Source organism: Dipodomys merriami, unplaced genomic scaffold, assembly GCF_024711535.1.
Source record: "Dipodomys merriami isolate MVZ:Mamm:240054 unplaced genomic scaffold, mDipMer1.0.p SCAF_10, whole genome shotgun sequence".
Classification (NCBI taxonomy): domain Eukaryota; kingdom Metazoa; phylum Chordata; class Mammalia; order Rodentia; family Heteromyidae; genus Dipodomys; species Dipodomys merriami.
Window position 1 is genome coordinate 3,612,018 of NW_027202271.1, and position 21,775 is coordinate 3,633,792.

The following is a 21,775-nucleotide window of genomic DNA, read 5'->3' on the forward strand; positions in this document are numbered from 1 at the left end:
GAACCCAAAAGTTGTTTCCTTACCTAATTGAGGAGGTGGCACTGGAAATAGAGTGGGCAGGAAATTCGCTTGAAATGCTGCCACCATGAGGGTCAGAATATAATCAGGACCAGAAAATAACAGTTATTTTTTTTAACTAAAAGAGAAATCAGAGATATTAGTAACAAAGCATCCCTTAAGCCAAACAGTATTTCCTATATGGTCAGTTAATATTTTTATTGAAGGAACCACAAATACAAAGTTTTTAGCTTAGTGACTATATTGTTAGTTGTGAAAAGATTTTTAGCTTGATGCAATCTGATTTGTCAATTTCCTTTCCTATTTGCCTAGCCTCTTGAATGCTATTCAACAAGTTTCTTTCTGTGACAATAATTCCTAGTGTTTCTCCTACACTTTCCTGTAGTAATTTCAGAGTCTCAAGCTTAATTTTTTTGTGGCAGAAGTTAGTTATCCTGGAGTTAAAATGTGGCCTAGAAGAGTGCTATGCCCTTTGTAAGCAATATCCTACAGACCCCAAGAAATTAAGGAGCTATGTATACACTGGGATAACTGCCCACAGTTTATAAAAAGCCTTAATTCTGTTGTTAATGTGCTTTTAGGTGCAATAGGTTTAGGGTCTGATGTACTACACTGAGTCAAAGAGAAAGAGCTTTATTAATCTTCTTCGCTATTTTGAGCATCAGATTTAAAGTTATCCCTTGTAAAACTAAGCTCATATTAGTTTTAAAAAGCACTTGCTAGAATTGTTTTCCATGATTTTAATCATAAATGTCTTAGAAAGGATCCAAAGTGTAATGACAAAAATTTAGTATATTCATAGATAAAATTTAGCAATTTACAAAAGTGTTGTCATTCCTATTGACATTTAGGATTTACTTTGGATTTACAGATTTATACCCATACTATCAAGGTCCTATTACAATGAGGAATACACATACACATCACTAAATTAGAGATTGCCAGCGGCATAAACTTGTGTAAAGTTCAGCACTTTAGAAGGCTATGAATACACTTAACTAATACAAGAGCCAGCAACAATTAAGGTCATAGTTACACAAACTGTCGTACATCTATATTAACTTTTTCCTTGGAGTAAAATTTAGAATCTTTGACTACGTAATATATAGGCTGACATCACTGATATGGATTCTAATTTTAGATCTCTCCCAAGTTAGATGGAAGAATACCAGTGAACCCAAATAGACTTTTCTACTGCACAAGTGCATCTCAGATGCACAATGTCCTCAGCTCAGTGTATATTGTGTAAACTGAGAGCGCTTGGCTGCCATCTTGCATGCATTAACTTCCTACACCCAGTAGAATTTCTGCATAACACTTAAGTTAGTCCTAGCATAAATAGCCCACATATTTAGTATGGAGTTAAATTCTACTCATTTAATCTTAGATTTTTATGAAGATACAAATCACTCTGACTTAGGCTCATTTTCTAGGTGTAAGTCAGCAGAACACGTCCCACCCGATCTCAGCTCCGCCTACTAGCTGGTGATACCTGCTAGGCAGGTGGAATACCTCCCACCTCTGCCTCCTGACTGTTTGAAGGGGCCATTTTCTCTCTCCCTTGTGGGAGACTTGGCCTTGTCAGCTCAACTGGCAACAAACTGTCTTTTGGCTCGGCGTCCATGTGGTCTTCTCAGTTTACTACCTTTCACAAGTGCTTGACTTGGCTAGTTTCCCCTATGGAAAAGGGGGGTGGTGGTAGTCCTACAAGCTGACCGGTCCTTAGCTAGCCCACAGGACTGCCAAGTTGGCTTCCTATTGACTGAACTTTTTCCTGCCCAACAGCAGCAGATTTGCCCTCACTCTCCAGGTAAGTGATAATTTACATTAAGCCCAGGGCTCAGAAACCAAATTTAGTAAGACCACTGGGCCATTACAGAGAGAAAAATCTTAGTGCAGGTTCCAAGTTCCACTCCAAGGGCCATAGGCTACCAGGTTGAAGGCCAAGGGACTCCACAACTCCAGGTGACCACCCCTTTTGCTGTTTCCTCCCTCCATGTTAGCTGAACAGAGGAGCACTGAGGACACTTGGTATCTGACTCTAGATTCAGCTCTACAGGTTGCTCCCCATCAGAGGGGCACAGTCCCTCAGCTTCTCCTTTGGGCTTGTCTTTTAAACAACCAAAAGACTTTTAAGGTTGAATTGGACATGAACCTCAGGAATTTATATGCTTATATAATCAGATTTGGCTCCAATAGTCGCTGGATCACCAGGCTATATGGCCTATTCATGGGACACTGGATCCTGATGCTATATAGGACCTATCTAACTTCTGCAAGTGTTCTGGCAAGTTAAAAGCAGCCAGCTACTTAGAGGCCTTCTCTTTTCTGGGTTCTAAATTGTTTCTTTGGTGCTCATGCTCAGCTCCCCAACTTCTCCTAGTGATGAGGCTGCCATCATATGCCCAAACACCTCCTTTGAGGCTACAGATGAATCACAGCCATTTTGGGTGAAGGAATGATCAGTTCCCAATCCTGCTGAGGTGGGACTTCTGCCAAAGGAGGTGGGACTTCCATCAGAAAAGGCTGGAGTTACACCAGAGGAGGAGGAACTTCCGCTACGGGGTGGTACTTCCTCCCACCCTCAATCCCCCCTTTCTTCAACACACCAGTTACCCGTGCACTTGCACCCTCCAAGGTCTATGCTCTCCTCCTTCAGCACCCCTTTTCCTCGTCAGGCCCCCTGATTCCCTGATGGGACAAAGATGAGTCCAACCCAGCCTCGGTGAGCCAGCCGCCTGATGACCAACTCGGTGGTGCCCTGGAGGTTGTTGGACATCTTGCAGCAGTGTTGGGGCCGCCCTTACCCAGGTCCAGACTCTGGAGCCCACTCAAGGTCAGGTTCTGCCCCAGCTTTCCTTCTCCCCTCATGCGAGGTGACAGGGGCAGAAGGCATATTAGGTGTCCATGTTCCTTTTTCACTAACTGATGTATCCTAGATGGAAATGTGCCTGGACTCTTTCTCTTCCAGTCCCACCACCTACATCACGGAGTAGCAGCTTGTTGTCCAGCCTAGGAGGAATCCTAGCATGATGTGTATGTAATCTTGAGTGGCACACTCCTGCCAGAGTGCACCAACTTTTCCACCCCCTGTACAGTTGCCTTAAGGGAGTTCCTTCAACAAATCAGCCCCTAAACCTGCCCAACACAGTTTGTCACACAGCTTTCACAGACCTGCAAAGTGTGCCAAAAGGCCAACCCCAATACCAATGTACAGCCACCTTTCCAACCCATCAATCCAGAAATGGATTGGCAAGTTGCTTTTACCCCTATGCCAACTGTTCACAGGTACAAGCATCTGCTTGTTCTTGTAGACACCTTTACAGGATGGACAGAGGCATTTCCCACCACCACCCAGAGAGCCTCCTCTTGTGTCCCAGCTTCTTTGGCAGGAAAGAATTCCCCTCTTTGGCCTGCCAGCTTCCTTCCAGATGGACCATGTCCTGGAACTCGTTTCCTCCATAAGCCAGCACTTGGCTAAGTCTTTGAACACTTTCTGAATCTTTTTTTTTGGGGGGGGAAGGTCTGGTTGTGGGGCCTGAACTCTGGGCTTGGGCGCTGTTCCTCACCTCTTCAGCTCAAGGTAGCGCTGTACAGCTTGAGCCAAAACACGCAACTTCTGGCTTTTTTCTTTTTGCTTATGTGGTGCTGAGGAATCGAACGCAGGGACTCATGCATGCAAGGCAAGTGCTCTACCACTGAGCCACCTTCCCAGCCCCAGTACTAACCAGGCCTGACCCTGCTTAGCTTGAGAGATCAGATGAGATCGGGCACGTTCAGGGTGGTATGGCCATAGACAAGGATCTTTCATATTCCCTATCCCCCTCAGTCCTTGGGGAAGGGGGAACCTGCCAACCACTCCCTCAAACAGCTCTTGACCAAACTGTCTCTATCCTGAGATTGGTTAAGGCTTTCATCCTTGGCTCTTTTTCGTCTGCAGGTTTTACCCAAAAAAGCCTTTAATACGAAGTGCTTTTGAAGTGATGTATGGCCGCCTACCTTTGCCTTCCTCGTTTCAGGCTTTGGATTCTCTGTTACCCTCCCCAATGCTGTCTTCTCTCCCTCAGCACCTGCCTACTTCTCTTTGGAAATATGCTGACCAATATAGCCCTCCGCCTTCCTTGTCATCCTCTGATCCCTCATCAATGCTGGGGACTTAGTGTACATTTCAAAAACACCTGCCACAAGCACCAAGTTCCACCAAGTTTTCTGCTAAGTGGGAAGGACCTTTTCTAGTAACTTTATTCCCACAGCAGTGCAGGTTCAGGGCCATCCACACTGGATTCATCTCTGCCACATCAAACGTCACCTGCTTGATCCACCTTCATATACCTCTAACCAACTGGACCCGTCTCTGTGGATAAAACAAGATTGGACACAGTCTTCCTCCAGTCACTGAGGACCCGAAGGACCCTACTCTGGAAAAGTAACATGTGTCTAACAGTACAGCCTTGGTCCACTTGGACAGTGCCTGACACTCTTATTGACTACCTTGCCCCCTCTCAGCAGGAAGTAGCTTTCGAAGAACAGACCCTGGCCCATACTCCCTGCTTGGTACTGTACCTATTCAACAACAAAGTGGGGAATGAAGTCAGTGGAATGCCCCCATCCACACCTAACTTCTGCCCTGCCTACTCACTGGTGGTACCTGCTGGGCATGTAGAATACCTCCCACCTCTAGCCTCCTGGCTGTATAAGGGTCCCCCCTGGGAGACAGACAGGCACCTTTTGTACCCTCCCTTGTGGGAAATTTGGCCTTGTCAGCTCCACTGACAATAACCCCTTTTTGCTCTATGTGACTTTGTCTACATGGTCTTCTGAGTAGAGTACAACATTTCACTATACATAACGTTCAATTTTCTTATTTCTTTTTTGTTTTTGGGTCCGGTCGTGGGCCTGAACTCTGGGCCTGGGCGCTCTCCCTCAGCTCTTAAGCTCAAGGCTAGCGCTCTACCACTTGAGCCACAGCGCCACTTCTGCTTTTTTCTTTTTGCTCATGTGGTGCTGAGGAATCGAACTCAGGGTCTCAGGCATGCAAGGCAAGCGCTCTACCACTGAGCCACCTTCCCAGCCCCCAATTTTCTTATTTCTTACATTAAAAATTATCTTAAATGATCTTAAATTTAAAAGAAAAACAAGAGGAATAAATGTTATTATTTTATTTATTCAAGAAAGAATATTGAACATATTACAGTATAGTTCACTGAATAAGTTCAGATATGTGATATTCTATACATCCTCTATAATGCTGTATTCTTCTTTTAGTATTCCAATTATGTACCCCATTTGGAAAGTGTTCCGCAATTACATATAGCTCCAATTGTTAACATCACTTTTTTTCTTTTAGCAAAAATTCAATAATCAGAAACTTTTCTTGTTTTCTACACTTTTGACGATTGTCTAATCTCAATATCCCCACTGTGGCATTTTAATACTCAAGAAAATTTCTTATTATTGGTCCAGATTAGTACATTTTGAAAATGCAAATGACTGCACAGCAATGTACCAACATATAATATGAAATGATTAATATCACCTATGTGATATTATGTAAAAATGAAGTTTATGAATCAACATATATTAAATTGAAACTCTCATGCCCATAGTATCTTTTGGAGGAGAGTAGCTCCTTTTTTTTTTTTCTTTTTTTGTGTGGGACATGGGGCTTGAATTCTGGGCCTGGGCACTGGAGCCCCAGTCATTAATTAGATGGTGATGATATCAAATGCATCATCTGCTTGTGGCTTATAGAAGAAAGGGAGGCAGGACTCTTCGCCCCCGTCTGTGGGCTCTTGCTGGGGCTGGATGGCAGGCAGCAGCGGCACAGGAGGCTCTGCAGTGGGGTTCTCCAGGGGCCCAGGCGCCCCAGCCTCTTCAAGGACAGGCTTCAAGTATTCTTGAAGATGCACATCTTCACAGCCTTGCTGCTCCTCCCTGACCTCTGTCTTCAGGGGGACTGAGAGGTCTGAGGGGGCCTCGGCAGCAGGGGCCTGGGCGGCTGCCAGCATCCTGTCCTGGCACTCTGTGCTCTCCCCTGTAAGGCGCAGCAGCAGCTCCTTCAGCTCCTTCCTCTTCCTCCTCTTCTCCTGGGACAGCTGCCTCACACACTGTTCTTTCTCCTGACACAGCTTCTCCAGGACTTCTAGCTGTTCTTTGTACAGCACGATGGTCTCTTCCATGGTGGTCAGGTGTTGGGTCAGCTGGCTGCAGCGATGGTGGAGGTCGTCCACGTGACTCTGGGGGTGCCCCTTGCCGGCCAGGTCTTCAGGGAAGCAGATGCGCAGCTGCTTCTTGGGCGCCTGTGTGTCCTGCTTCCTCTTGCCAAACAGCCTGTGGATGCAGCGCTGGGGGAAGGTGGCCTGGCTCTCCAGCTTTCTCTGGCACTGGGCTGCCAGCTGACTCAGGCACCCGCAGCGGGCCTGCTGCTCCTGCAGCTGCCGGCTCATCCTCGCCTTCCTGCCTTCTGCGATGGACAGTGCGTCCATGTAAAAATCCCACATGCTCTGCGGGTTGTCTACGTCCTCTGGGACAGTCACATCATGGGGAGTCGTCTCCTCACCCTTGTCGTCTTCTTGGCTCAGGCCTTCATCTTCCCTGGAGAAAGCCAGGGCGCTCAGCTGGGCCCGCAGCTGCGCATTCTCCTGTCTTGTTGCTTCCAGACACGTTAGAGTGTCCTGTAACTTCTCCCTTTCCATCTGGGCCAGCAACTTGCTCTGCACCTGCTCCTGCTTCAGCTCGTCCATCAGAAGGCCCTGCTTCAGCAGGTGCTGCTGCAGGGCCTCCTTCTCTAACATCAGCTGCTGGCTGGTGACCTCGTGCTCTTTGCAGGTGGTGCTCAGCTCCTGCACCTGGGCCAGGTACTTGTCATGCAGCTCCTGCAGATCCTCAGCTGCTTGGCGCTTGAACTCAGCCACATCTTTTCCTTCTTTGAATTCCTCCTCCAGCTCATGCAGCTTCGCCTGCAGGGTTGTCTTCTCCTGTTGCTCTGTGTGCAGGATGCTGGCGAGCTCCCCCTTCTCAGCGCTCAGCCTCTGCAAGGCATCCTGCAGCTGGGCCAGCTCTTCTTTCAGGTGGCGGTTGTGCACCAGCGTGCGTTTCAAGGTCTCCTGTTCCTTCTCTATTGTCTCCAGGATCTTGCACCGGTCCTCGGCATGCTGTGCCCATTCCTCAGCCTTCTTTTCCAGTATCCACAGCCGCTGCTGCTGCTCCAGGTTCTGGAGACTGAGGCTCTGGTTCTCCTCCACCTGGAGGTGAAGTTGCTCCTCCAGGATCTTGAGCTCCTTCTGCAACTGCAGGGTGTGGGCCTGCAGCTGCTGCTCAGCCTGAGCTGGCCCTGCAGGAGGCTGTGGGGGCTGCAGCTCTGACAGCTGCTCTCTCAGCTCCACCAGCTTGCTCTCCAGCTCCAGCACCTGCCTCACCCCTTGCTCTTTCTCCTCTCTCAGCTGGCTCACCTGCTCTAGCAGCTGCTGGACTTTCTCCTTCCCCGTGCAGCTCTCCAGCCTCAGGTCCTCCGCAAAGGTGTCTCTCTCCTCCTTTAATCTTGCCACCAACTCCTTCATGTTGTTGAGTTGGCTTTCCAACTCTGCCCGCTCCACTAGTTCCTCTTGGAACTTGTGGATTTTCATTTTCATGTCGGCCTTCTGTGTCAGGAGCACTTCCAGCCTCTCCTGCAGCTCGGTGTTCTCATCCTCCAGGTCTTCAATACTTCTGGTCTTTTCCTGGAGCTGCAGCTTTACGCGATTCAGGGCTTTCATGAGCTCTATGTTTGTGTTCTCAGTTTCATTCTGCGTGGTGTTGACTGCAGACAATGTTGTTTCTAGCTCTGTTACTCGCTGTTGTGCAGCCTGCAGGCAGCTGGTAAGACCCTCCTTCTCCAGTGCTCTTTCATGGGCCTCTTGCTGCTTGTGGGCCAGGGCAGATTGTAATTCTGATTTTTCTCTAATCAGCATCTGTATTGACAGCTTGTGCTGCTCCAGCTCTGCTTTCAGGGCTTCCTGCACACAGGCCATCTTCTCCTTGTCTTTCCCCTGTTGATCCTGCAGCTCTTGGATCTCAATGCAGAGCTGCTGCTTTTGTATTGTGCTGGAGTCCAGGGCAAGCACCAGGTGTTGGTTGTGTCTCTCCAGGTCCTTGGTGTTATTGGGACCTGTGACACTCTGGACCCTGGCAGCTGTGACAGTGCCCAGGGGAGGGGGAGGCTCAGGGTCTGCGTGGTCTTGGGCCGCACCCTTGAGTAAAGGACAGTCCCCAGCGGTGTTTGTCTTGGGGTTACCTCCCTCTTTCATTTTCCTCTTCTTGGATTCTGCAGGTCTAGCAGGACCATTCCTCTGCTGGTATTGTTGCAGAAGTTTCCTTCCTGCAGCTACTTTTTTTTCTCTTTTTTTCTCAGACATCCCAGCACTGGGACGGCGAAGGTGGGGGGGCCACATTCCCAGGCTGCCTAAACTCAACTCTGTTCTATCACCAGTAACTCGAATGTCTTCCTCCAACTATTTCTTCAAAATCAGCTCAAATGCTCACTCACCACTCACCACCTCTACCTCCTTCAACTGCTGTAGTGGTGTGAGCCAATAGAGGGGATCCCAGTGCTACTAGGCAGCATGGAATGTGGGCGTGGCCTCAACTCATATCCCATTGGTCAGAGAAACATGACAAAATGGGAGGTCTGGCCAGAATCTTCTCATCCAGGCAGAACAACCAAGGTCCAATAACAGCTGCACCTGCAGTCCCCCCTATCTAGCCCCACCCACATGGGGGACAGTTAGGGACCAGCTCTAGCTGGGAACCTGCACAGCTCTACTTGTAACTTTACATGACCATGACCTCCATCCCACAATTCTAGTCCCAGATTATCCTGTGTTATAGACAATCATGACAAGGGCTCAGGAGGTGGCATCCCAGGATTCAGGTGGTGACTAACGAAGGGACAACAGGGACAGTGCATCCCTGTAGAGTCCCTCTCCTCATTTTACAACTTGGTTCCAAATATATCTGTCTTAGAAATCTCTCCCTTAGGGCTAATTGGATTTGGCAAGTTCATCTTTCCCTGTGAGTTCATATCCTGTATCACCCATAATCGCCTCTCTGGAGTTCACCCCATCCTTGTTCTAATCCTTTGATGTCTTCTTGTGGCTTTTAAGATGGCCTCCTGGAAATCAGTGAAACACTGCATAGTTTGCTAACAGAAGATATCTGCAAGACCGAGATTTGAACCCAGGCAATCAGAAGTCAGAGAGACTCCACCTCCAGTGAAGGAGCAAAAAGTGAAGCTGGGAGTATATGTCCAATGATAGAATTCTTGCCAAGCAAGCAATCCCAGTTAGTTCAATCCCCTGAGTTCAAGCCCTGGAATCTCTAAAATTAATCCGAAAAAAAAGACAAGAAAATACTCATTTACAACTCTAAATTTAAATACTAGCAAGCTTTCATGCATCAAAACTCCTAAGATTATCCAATCCCTGGTAAGTCATGCATGTAATCCTAGCTAATCAGGAGGCTGAGATCTAAGGATTGTACTTCAAAGCCAGCCATGGCAAGTAAGCCTGTGAGACTCTGATCTCCAAGAAACTAACCATCCTTGAGCGTGTGTGTGCCCACGTACACACACACACACACACACACACACACACACAACAGGTCAGTTATATCAACTTAAATAATATTTTATGGGCAAAATTATATGTTTTCTAAAGGTGTAAGTTGAACATCAGAATAAAGTGGAACTGTGCAAACTGGTGGGATGTTAGAGGCTTTGGCCTGGCAGCGGCATTGTCTCTGGAGCAGCTGAGGCCAGACAGCGCTGTCACTGCCAACAGCACTGCAGACGGGTAAGTGTGTGCAGCGGAGTGAGCACTCTCCCCAAGAGGATCACAGCAACATTGTTCAAATGAGGCAACAGTGCAAGCAACAAAGAGAAATAGGAAACATAAAACTCTCCTGGCAAGTCGGGGACGGTGGTTCATGCCTGTAATCCTAGCTATTCAGGAAGCAGAGATCTGAGGATCACGGTTAAAAGCCAGCCCAGGCAGAAAAGTCCGTGAGACTCTTATCTGCAATAAGCCACTAGAAAACCAGACGCAGCATTGTGGCTCAAGTGGTAGAGCGCTCACCCTGAGCTGAAGAGCTATGGGACAGCACCTAGGCCCAGAGTTCAAGCCCCATGACTGACAAAAACAAACAAACAACAAAAAAACTCTCCTGACATAAGGAACCTATGTAAATAAATATAAAGGGTTGAGAAATGGGTGCTTCACATTGATTTTAAATTCTTTTGTTTACCTTGGATATGTCTATTTTTAATCCTATAAAATATTTCTATTCCATTCTATTTATTCATCGACAAACATAAATACTTCTTGTATAACATTTATATATTTTAGAATGCATGGTTGTTTAAAGCTAAATCATTGAATGGTTTGAAGTAGGTCAGACATCTTAGTACATTCAGTATTTAATTTGCTGCAAGTGAAAGTAAAGGTTAGAATGTACCTCAGTTTTCTATTTTAATGACTAAGTAAATTCAGTTTTGAATTATATTAGTCAGTAAATTTTGAAAAACGTGCTTTGTAAAAAGACTCATTTGCTCTTGCACATCTTTTTAAAAACAAACACATCATAGGTCAGAAAATAAAATTTTTAGGTATAATTTGTAGAGAGGAGTTGGTGATTTAAAAAACATTATCGCCTGCTGTGTGTGTGTGTGTGTGTGTGTGTGCATGCGAGTGCACATGCTCACGCCAGTCTTAGGGCTGGAACTCAGGGCCTAGGTGATGGTTCTGAGTTTCTGTGCCCTGGCTAGCTCCCTATCACTTGAGCCACAGCACCCCTTCTGGCTTTGGGGTGGATAATTGGAGATGAGAATCTCATGGACTTTCCTGCCAAAGCTAGTAGGATCCTCAGATCTCAGACTCCCATGTAGCTAGGATTACAGACATGAGCCACCTACCCATCCTACCTACTGTTTTCTAAATAGAATTTTAAAAATCATGTTTAAGTAGTTATACAAAGAAGTTTTAATTCAACTATGAGTTTACTACATGCTTGTATTTGTTTAAATGTCTAGCATTCCAGCCTTTAAAATGAGAATGTATGGAAGTGGTTTCTAAAGTCTCTTCAATTTGCAATGATGGATTTCACCCAGGTAATGTGGTCCCATCCTGCCATTCCCAGTGTGATCAAGTGAGTAGTAATGCATCTATGTTGCCCTCTAGTGGCAAAATATCAAAGAGAATTAAAAAAACTGTTACACAGAAAAGTCATTTAAAGAAATAAAAAGGCCAGCAGGGATAGACAGCAAATCATCTAGACAGCAAGAGGAAAAATAAAATAGGACACAGGGGAAAACTATAGGAAGCACTTAGATAAGAAGATTCAGGGGCTAGGAAGGTGGCTCAGTGATAGAGCGCTTGCCTTGCATGCATGAGGCCCTGGGTTCAATTCCTCAGCACCACATAAGCAAAAAGAAAAATGCCGGAAGTGGAGTTGTGGCTCAAGTGGTAGAGTGCTAGCCTTGAGCTGAAGAGCTGAGGGACAGCGGCCAGGCCCAGAGTTCAGGCCCTATGACCAGACCCAAAAAAAATTAAAAAAAAGAAGATTCAGACTCAGTATTTACAAAGCAGGCTTTCAACAATGTTTTCATGTTTGCTAATTTAATCTTCTTGAAAAACTCCAAAAAGATAGTACAACCTCTGGTTTTACACAGAGCTTTTCAATGGAAGGTCAAAATAATGTGCCAAATAATGTAATCAGAAACTATAGGGGAAGTGATTGATTCCAAAGTCAATGCCCTTTTACTATCAGGTTACAAGCAAAGTTGGGGACATTGAAGATAGGTTGAAGTCATCCTTTATTCCTTACTGGGATGCGACATCAGGTTGGCTATCCACGTACTTATGGTTCCTATGGATCGGGAGGGGAGGGGTGGAGTTTGCTGATGACTCCCAGGTTTGTAGCCCACTCTTTCTAGAATGTACTAACTCATATCAGTAGAGTGGGAACAAACCAAGAAATACTGTTAAAATTGTTCCTAAGGAAGTGATTTTCATATCTCAGGTTCTGCAATGCCTATCAACCACCCGTAACCATTTTCTATCCCCTAGACTTGAGAAAGATTACAGCCTAATTCCTCTCATTTTCCCACTGCCTTTATTTTTCTCTATCAATTTCATGGCTTATATTACTGTATCTATAGCTAAAGGCTAGAGATGGGCAATGCTTGGTAAAATATTATTCTGATTCCAGGAATACATATACACTGTGAATCACTTTAAGAAATGTTTTTAAGGAATGAAGCAAGACTTGTGACAGGGAATGCCTATAAAATTCCAAATGGTACTTGTGAATTTCTTTCTAAAACTAATCATCTAAGGTAATATATATATTTTCTTCTGCTGGAGATCAAACCCAAGGCCTTCCACATCGAAAGTAAGAGCTCTATTATGGAGCCACATCCCCAGTCTTTTAAAATTAAATGAAAAGTGATGCTGGCTACCCAGGAAACTAATATCTAAGGATCACAGTTCAAAGCCAGTCCTAGCACAAAAGGCCCTGAAACTCTTATCTCCAAGTACTACCAAAAAGACAGAAGTGGAGCTATGGCTTAAGTGGTAATGTATGAGTCTTGAAAAAAATATCTCAGGGAAAGCACCCAGGCTCAGATATTAAGCACAGGACCACACACCCATGAAAGAAATGCATAGATAGATTACTTAACATACATCATAAGAAATTTTCTGTCAAGTAGTTCTCACTACAACAAACCTCTACATGATCATTTGACTTAAAACTTGAATAGATATTTTGTTCTAAAAAATATTAAGTACCCAAATAATTTGGAGCCAGGCACTGGTGGCTCACACCTATAATTGTAGCTACCCAAGAGACAGATCTGAGGATTACTGTTTGAAGCCAACGTGTGCAGGAAAGTCCACGACAGTCTTGTCTTCAATTGACCACCAAAAACGCCAGAAATAGAGGAGTGGATCAAAGTGGTAGCACAGGAGCATTGAGCAAAAATGTCTCAGGGACAGTGCCCTGGCCCTGATTTCAAGCCCCATGATTAACCAAAAGAAAACACAAATGTGAGTTCTTTGCTCATATACTGTTCTCAATATATTATTTATTCCTTTATTATCTCTTGTACTGCCCAACACCTATCCTTCCTCTTGATACTATTTATACATTCGTGTCATCCCTTTGTAAAATTGCAATTTGTTTTGAGGAAATACCGGTTATTCATCACTGAAGGTTTTTTGCGGCTTGAACTCTGGGCCTGGGTGCTGTCTCTAAGTTCTTCAGCTTAAGGATAGCATTCTACCACTTGAGCCCCAGCACCACTCCCTGCTTTTTTTGCTTATGTGGTGCTGGGGAATTGAACCCAGCAGAACAATTTTCCCTCCTGTTTGACAAGGAACTACTGAGCTCACTCATTTCTCCTGCTGAGCTGTTGCTATACCAGTGAAACAGGTGCATGGAGGTTTCTTTCTGGTTTTTACACAGTTGGAAAGAGCTGTCCTGACTGCACACACTTTTCACAAGGCAGTTCTGAGACTTCAGACAGACAGTGAGGAAACTGGGGCTTCTCAGGGAGCTCTACCCATTACAGCTGATTCTTTTCTAGGATTAGCTGAGCAAATCCATAACCAATTATGGTCAGTATTTCTACTTTTACTGCTTATGATCAAAACATTTCAGTAAAAGCAATGCACGGCTTATTCAAATACAGTTAGCACAAGAGAGAAAAGTCTTCCTAAATTCAAAGAAAGAAATGGTTGAATCATTTGATATAATGCCTATACCATATGTAGCTTATAAAAGAATGAGAAATGAATGCGCTTGATGTACCACCTGATACACATTTATGGAAGATGTAAGATATATTAGTGAAATGATTTTTATGTAAACAGTTATTGCTAAACATTTTTCTCAGCATGTATTTAGCTGTGCCCCACAAATTTTGGTATGTTGTATTTTCAGTTTTATTCAATTAGATGCATTAATACAATACCTTCCCTGGAGACTTCCTCTTCAAACTCATGGGTTAATTACAAACATGTTTAGTTTCTGAATGTTCCAAAGACATTTCTGTTCATGATTCCCAGTTTGATTGTATCTCACTTACAGAGCAAACGCCGCATGGGCTAGCTTGAAGAAGCTTGAAGTGGCTACAATTATAGGAATGAATCAACAACACCCAAACATGCTAACATATACAAAGACATAATCATTAGTTTTAATTTTCTAGGAAAAGAGCCCAAATGTTTTCCACTTAGATATCTAGCAAAGTGAGCTCAACTCCAGTGCAATACCTGAAAAACACTGTTACTCAGCTAAGCCAGCTGTTCTTCCTGTAGAGGATAAGTAGAATCCTCTAGGCCTGATTCCCTTAGGTCACTGATTCCAGAGCAGGAAATAAATTGCCTGGGACATATTTGCACCTAATACAGTCATTCCCTCTTCTCAATGCGTGCGTGTGTGCGTGTGTGTGCGTGTGTGTGCGTGTGTGTGTGTGTGTGTGTGTGTGTGTGTGTGTGTGTGTGTGTGTGTGTGTGTGTGTGTGTGTGTGTGTGTGTGTGTGTGTGTGTGTGTGTGTGTGTGTGTGTGTGTGTGTGTGTGTGTGTGTGTGGTGGGGCCTGATCTCTGGACTTGGGCTCTGTCCCTCAGCTCTTCAGCTGAAGGCTACTGCTCTACCACTTGAGCCATAGTACCACTTGCGGCTTTTTCTGCTTATGTGGTGCTGAAGAATTAAGCCCAGAACCTCATGCATGCAAGGCAAGCATTCTACCTCTGTGCCACCTTCCCTGCCCTAAATGTATGTATTTGTATGAAACAAGAGAACCTGACTTGCAAACTCTGAATTTACCATGCTCTTTGGGAAGTCTTTCCAAGCTGGATAGAATTAATGGTGGTATATTCAGAATTAGATTTGGTCACAAAGAACAGCCCCAAGAGTTCTACAGGTATGTTATTAGACACATGCCTGTACTCATAGTTAATGGCTTCTACAATGTTTTTCAAGCTTGTGGTTCATGCCTATTATTCTGGTTAATCAGGAGGTTGAGATCTGATGACCAGGGGCTGAAGTCAGCTAGGACAGGAACGTCTGTGAGACTCATCTCCAAATGATTAGCAAAAGGCAGGAAGAGGAGGTATGGCCAAAGTGGTAGAACACTAACCTTAAAGAGAACCAAACCAACAAAATTAGAAATGGAAAAGGAAACATCACAACAAATACCCAGGAAAGTTGGAAAATCTCCAAGAAATGGAGAAAGTTCTAGAGACATACAAGCTGCCAAAACTGAATGAAAAAGACATGAATCACTTAAACAAAATCCCAGGAAGCAAAGGTATCAGAGAAAAAATGAAGAGTCTCCCAACCAGGGAAAGTCCAATGGATTCACAGCAGAATTGCAGAAGACTGTTAAAGAAGAACTAACACTATTAGTGTACATATCAATTTTTTCCATGAAATAAAATGCTGAAAAAACAATCCCAGAATTTCCTTCTTTTAAAGTCCTTTGGCCTTCGAGGTGCCAGTGGCTCACAACTGGAATCCTAGTTACTCAGTAGGCTGAGACCTAAGGATTGAAGTTTGAAGCCATCCTGGGCAGAAAAGTCCTGAGATTCTTATCTCCTATTAACTACCAAAAAGCTGGAATTGGAGCTGTGGCTGAAGAGCACTAGCCTTGAGGAGAAAAGCTCAGGGACAGTGCTGAGGCCCTGAGTTCAAGCTGGAACAGAAGGAAAAAGAAAAATTCTCTGGCCTTTAACCTCTAACTCTTGATTTACTACTCATCATCTTGTAATTTCCTAATGAGTTTTTAAAATTAAATTTGGATTATAAGTTCCTTCAAAGCAAGACAGGTACTTTCTCAGTAGTGATGTGAGCAGTAAAATCTGTTCATTAGCCAGGAAGATGGAGCTGGTCAGGTACAGAACCAAAGCAAAAGCATACCATTCACTGTGGACTCAAACTGGACTTGTAAGAATCAGACCACATCTTGTTGAACTGGAATGTGAAAAATGATTTTATTTATTTCCGTTGTCTTTTAGAATCCCTGCATTTGGCAATATGAAGAAATGTCAGCATATCATGAGAAAAATAATGTTACCCAAATGTTTATTTTATTTTCTACTTTATTTATTTTTCTTTTGCTGGGATTTGAAATCAAGGTCAATATATGTATGGTAGGTACTTTACTAGTTTAAAAATCTTATTTCATATCTGGTGGCTCATGCCTATAATCCTAGCTACTCAGAAGTTAAGATCTGAGGATTGCGGTTCAAAGCCAGACTGGGCAGGAAAGTCTGTGAGACTTCTATCTACAAATAAACCCAGCAGAAAACTGGAAGTGGTCTTATGGCTTAAGAGTGCTTCCTTGAGCTGAAGAGCTGAGGGACAGCCCTCAGCCCCAGAGATCAAGCCCCAATACCGACCAAAACAAAAAGAAAACTTATTCATTTCATTTTTATTTATTTAGATTTGCCTCTTCATTTAGACTGGGTTGTTTTTCTATTTTTCAGGTAGGCTCTTGTACTACCTATGTCTCTCACATAGTTGGGAGTATAGACCCATGACCAAGCACTCAGCTTTTTCTTTAGTTTGGGTCTTGCTAACTCTTTGCCTAAGTTGGCCTTAAACCTTGATCTCTCCAAATTGGGCCTTATGAGATGGTAAGATTATGTGGATGGGCATGTATTTTTTTTTTTTTTTTTTTGGTTCCAGTCATGGGGCCTGAACTCTGGGCCTGGGTGCTGTCCCTCAGCTCTTCAGCTCAAGGCTAGCGCTCTACCACTTGAGCCACAGCGCCACTTCCGGCTTTTTTCTTTTTGCTTATGTGGTGCTGAGGAATCGAACCCAGGGCCTCATGCATGCAAGGCAAGCGCTCTACCACTGAGCCACCTCCTTAGCCCCGGGCATGTATTGATATTAATCCACATAGAAGAAATTCACTCAATTAAAAACTAATCTAGTAGTATATTCAAAACAAGCTCTACATTCAAAGCTAAAAGCCAAGCAAGAGTTTCTTGAAGAGCCCAGATATTTTATGAATATGAAGAGTCCTTGGATACTGATGCAGGGGCAAGGTCAAAGATCCTCTCTGTGACAATGGTTGTACTCACACCGCCAATGTAACCAACTCTGTCTACATTCCCTCTGAGGACCTGCCCTGTAAGCCCCTCACACCACACACACCTGTCACTTTTGTGAAGGATCCTCAGGTACCAAAGGGAGTCCGGGAGTGTGACCATCCATGGGCAAGTCCATACGTGCCCCTACCGTTCCCCCAGTCCTCAGCTTCCAGAGGCAGTGGTCAACCTCTTCTGACTATGATGCAGATCTTCAGGAAAGTCACTCAGATGCCGATCCCAGCTCCATCTCAACTGAGGAGGCATGCAATTCTGTAATTGGTGACTCGATCCTTTCTTTACCTAATACAATGACAATAAGAGGTAAAATTAAGTGAATCATAGAAAATATAAAAACTTAGGATAGGCATATAGAAGCTGACATAGGAAGATGTAGGGAGGCAGAAGGAGACCTTATCATTGAAACAGAAGCCTTCAGCAAAAAAGCTAAGATATACCACCTGGGCAATGAATTCAAGCCCATGCATGGGTGCACCCATTCCTACACAATCCAGGGAGAATTAGGATATTGTTCTTATTCAGAATGAGAATAGAGGGGCTAGGAAGGTGGCTCAGTGGTAGAGCTCTTGCCTTGCATGCCTGAGGCCCTGGGTTCAATTCCTCAACACCACATAAGCAAAAAGAAAAAAGCCTGAAGTGGCGCTGTGGCTCAAGAGGTAGAGCACTAGCCTTGAGCTGAAGAGCTGAGGGACAGCACCCAGGCCCAGAGTTCAGGCCCCACGACCGGACCCCAAAAAACAAAAACAAATACAAAAACAAAATGAGAATAGAATCTAAAGTGTAGACAAGTCTTAAGTGAAATTATATGTAAAGTGGTTTTTTTTTAATCTATCTCAACTAGAATAATCAAGTCTGAACATATACTAAAGACATCTTCAGTCATGAAAGATCTAAAATATTTACACTGTGAAATGGAAAATCAGGTGGATGAGGATTTCTAGGAAGATGGAAGAGGGCACTGTGATATTAGAATAGCGATGTTAAGAACTCTTAGTTGGAAAATGGGAGACATTTCATTAATGCTAAGCACAGAGTACATTAAGTTCATGCCAAAGATGATCATTATTCATTCTCAACAAGGACAAAACAGTACAAATTGTTCAAAAACAGAAATATAATCATACCACTCTGTGACTTACTTAAGTATCTACATAGTCTTTAAATAAGGTATACTCTGTTTGTGTTTTCTAATTGGGCAGCTAAGAGAGGAAGAGGGACATACCTTCAATCTATACTTAGAAGTCAAGAAGACATTTCTCAAACTGAAAGATTCATTAATAGTAGCCCATGTAAAACACTTAGAAACAAGATGAATACTCAAAGATTAAGTGTACTCTGAAGTAATCATCTGAGAAACTACAGACAGACACGGCAGGAACAGAGTTTCATTCTTCTTCATCTATTGGGGTTGCAGGAACAAAGCACTTTTCTCAAAGATGGCATGTCCTCAGTGTGTTCTGCATGGGGAGGGGCAAGACAGTTCCTGGGGGCTCTTTTTCCAGGGCACAAATCCCATTATTAGAGTTCAAGACCTAATCATCTCCCAAAAGCCCCCACCTCATGGATCCATCCCACTGGTGCTCATTTCTTCACTATTTTGGGAGATAGAGCATTTAGACCACAGGGTTTTCAAAAGAAGCCAACTCGGTAGGCAACATTCAGGTTTGTTCTTTGCATAAAGCAAAAGCAAAAAGTACCCACACCTACAAATCTGGGGGGTTTTCTTCTTTTTCTGAGATCCTCTCCAATATTCTTGGAAGTAGAAGAACTAATGGTTGCTTGGTTTTTGGCCTTCATGTTTTCAAGCAGAGTCAGAAAATTAACATCTTGACTACTACAGGTATTTTTGGTAGTCTTTCCCAATACCAGGAATTACCATTTATAACAATAATACAAAAAATAAAAGATTTGGAATATAGATTTGTATAACTACTACCTACTGAACTAACAATCTGCGAGAAAAGCAAAATCAACACCCCTAACAGCTCCACACGTAGAAATAGCTATGAATTCTCCACTACTTGTGACTAAACACATTCTAATTGAATAAAAAGTCAAGGGTACAAAAATTTAGGAGATTTCATGTTTCATACACTCTATCAACTTTTTCCTTAGTAGTTCCCAAATCTTCTAGAAGCTACTTAGGCATGAGTAGTAAAGAGGGAACAGAATCCGTTTCTGTGCAGAAAACTCGGTGTTGCTGCCCTGACTGCATTCCCCTCCCTGGAGGCAGGCTGCTCTCAGAGGACAAGTCCCACAGGCCATCTCTGCACGTGTCCTAAGATGCTCTTTCAGGTTTGGCCCCTGGCTCTTTGCTGCCCATCTAACCTCTCATCACTCCTGGGACTCCATGTTATGGCCCACTCGGCAGGCTGATGGCTCTATTAAGTGGAATGAAAGATTTCCACCACCTTGATTGAAATGGGCTGGAAGAGCATGCTACTGTGAGAAGAGCTCATGCACAAGTTTTCTTGGAGGGGTGGGGGAGTTCAACCCAACTTGCAAAGGATGAATCTGTAGGTATGACGATACTACTAAAATTTTTTCCAAAATTCTATGCAGCCAACTATGAAAGTTCTAATGCTCTCAGAAGCTCCATGAGGTTAATGTTTTCTTGCATAAAAATCATTTTTCTAATAAAACCTTGGCTACTTTATATTAACAAAAACCCCAAGAAAGGATTTTGATCAATTCAGGCCTACTGGGAGTAAACAGGATCAGGTAATGGATTTCTTAAGATTGATTGCTTGTCACTTCAAGTAACAAAACAAAGAACTGAAGTGACTTATCTGTAGGGGAGAAAATCAAATTAAGAGCCCCTGTGATATACAAACATGGTATGTAATATACACTAGGCTTCAGTATAAGAAGGAAACTGAGGCCCGGAGCCAGTGACTCTTGCCTGTAATTTAAACTACTCAGGAGGCTGAGATCTGAGGATCATGTTTGGAAGCAAGATGAGGTAGGAATGTCCATGAGGCTCTATGTCTACTTCACCACTAAAAGACAGAATTAGAGCTGTGGCTCAAGTGGTAGAGTACTAGTCTTGAGCAAAGAAAGTTCAGGAGTAGCACCCAAGGCCTGACTTCAATCCACAGGATGTGCATAAACAAACAAACAAACAAAGGTATTCAGACCTCATCACAAAGGCTCAACAGCTATGTGCATGTGATCATATAAAATGATGCTTATTGAAAAGAATTCCAAGGAATGGAATAAGAGGGTTTTTATTCTAATGTTTGCACTTTCTATTTTTTTTCCTTTTGTCGCTGTTTTCAATTTCTGTATCTTTATTGTGTATGTAATTTTATCTGATGTGAGGAGGGGAAGGGAAAGCACAGAAACAGTATGACAATGAGTAAACTAATTCAGCAGTGTTACTCACTAGACACTATGTTTGAACTGTATGACTTGTGGGGAGAGGGAAGTAAGGGAAAATATGGGAGAAAATAAAGGAGTGGTGACACTATTCCAAAAGAAATGTACATAATTCCTAATTTATGTAACTATAACCACTCTGTGTATCACCTATGCAATAAAAAACTTTAAAAACATGATATTCCTACTTCACTACAAAGAAAAGTGGGAAATTTTTCTTTGTTGATTGTGGGGCTTGAACTCTGGGTCTGGGTGGTGTACTTGTTTGTCCTCTTCAGCTCAAGGCGAGTGCTCTACAGCTTGAGCCACAGTGCTACTTCCAGTTTTCTGGTGGCTTAGTACAGAGAAGAGTCTCATGGACTTTTCTGCCTGGTGTGGCTTGGAAGAGAGATCCTCAGATCTCAGCCTCCCGAGTAGCTCTGATTACAGGCGTGAGCCACCAACGCAGGGCTGTGGGTAGATATTTGATATCTCCTTGATATCAGAGGAATAATGATATATAATATATAGCCTGGGGCTGCTGGCTCAAACCTGTAATCCAGGCTACTCAGGAGGCTGAGATATCTGAAGTTCATGATTCACAAAGCCAGACCAGGAAGAAAAGTCTATGGACTCTTATCTTCAATAAACAACTCAGAAAAAACTGGAAGTGATACTGTGGCTCAAGTGGTAGCAAGACTTGAGCAAAAGAACTCAGGGACAATGCCCAGGCCTTGAATTCAAGCCCCATAGCCCTCCACCCCCAAAAGTAGGAAAGAGATGAAATAAATATTCCACAGGTAGCAGAAGCAGATAAACTCCAAGGTAGTATGGAGAAACTAAAGGTAGAACTGAACAGAGACCATTCTCAGGGAATGAATAGTGTGTGGTGCTTTCCCAACAATGTGATTCTTACTTGTTATGAAAAGCTTGCAAGTTAGAGACCATCATCAGAATGCATGAAAAATGGATAGGTTTCAATTCAGAGTACTTTTTGGCAGGCAACATTATGTGTGAGCCAGGATTTCTTGCTTGTGAGCAGGTGATCTAGCCACTTCACCCTTACTTGAAGCCACAGGCATTTTAAAGTGAGCAGGAGCTAGCAAAGGAAGATTGTTCAGGTCTCTACATGGCCTGAGCCACCACTAAATCATCAGTCTCCTGTCACATGTTGTGTGGCCTTCAGTCCTGTCTCATGACCACCCACCCTGCACTGTCCTGAATGAGAGCAAAGCAGACTACAACAGTAATA

General features: G+C 43.8%; 1 protein-coding gene across 1 annotated transcript; it reads right to left on the reverse strand.

Annotated features, from left to right (window-relative positions):
- Positions 1–5,723: 5,723 nt before the first annotated feature.
- On the reverse strand, positions 5,724–8,562 carry LOC138836022 (golgin subfamily A member 2-like). Its single transcript, XM_070034560.1, has one exon. It carries the CDS (start codon positions 8,409–8,411, stop codon positions 5,724–5,726), a length of 2,688 nt encoding a protein of 895 aa, XP_069890661.1. The 5' UTR covers positions 8,412–8,562.
- Between the last annotated feature and the right edge of the window lie 13,213 nt (positions 8,563–21,775).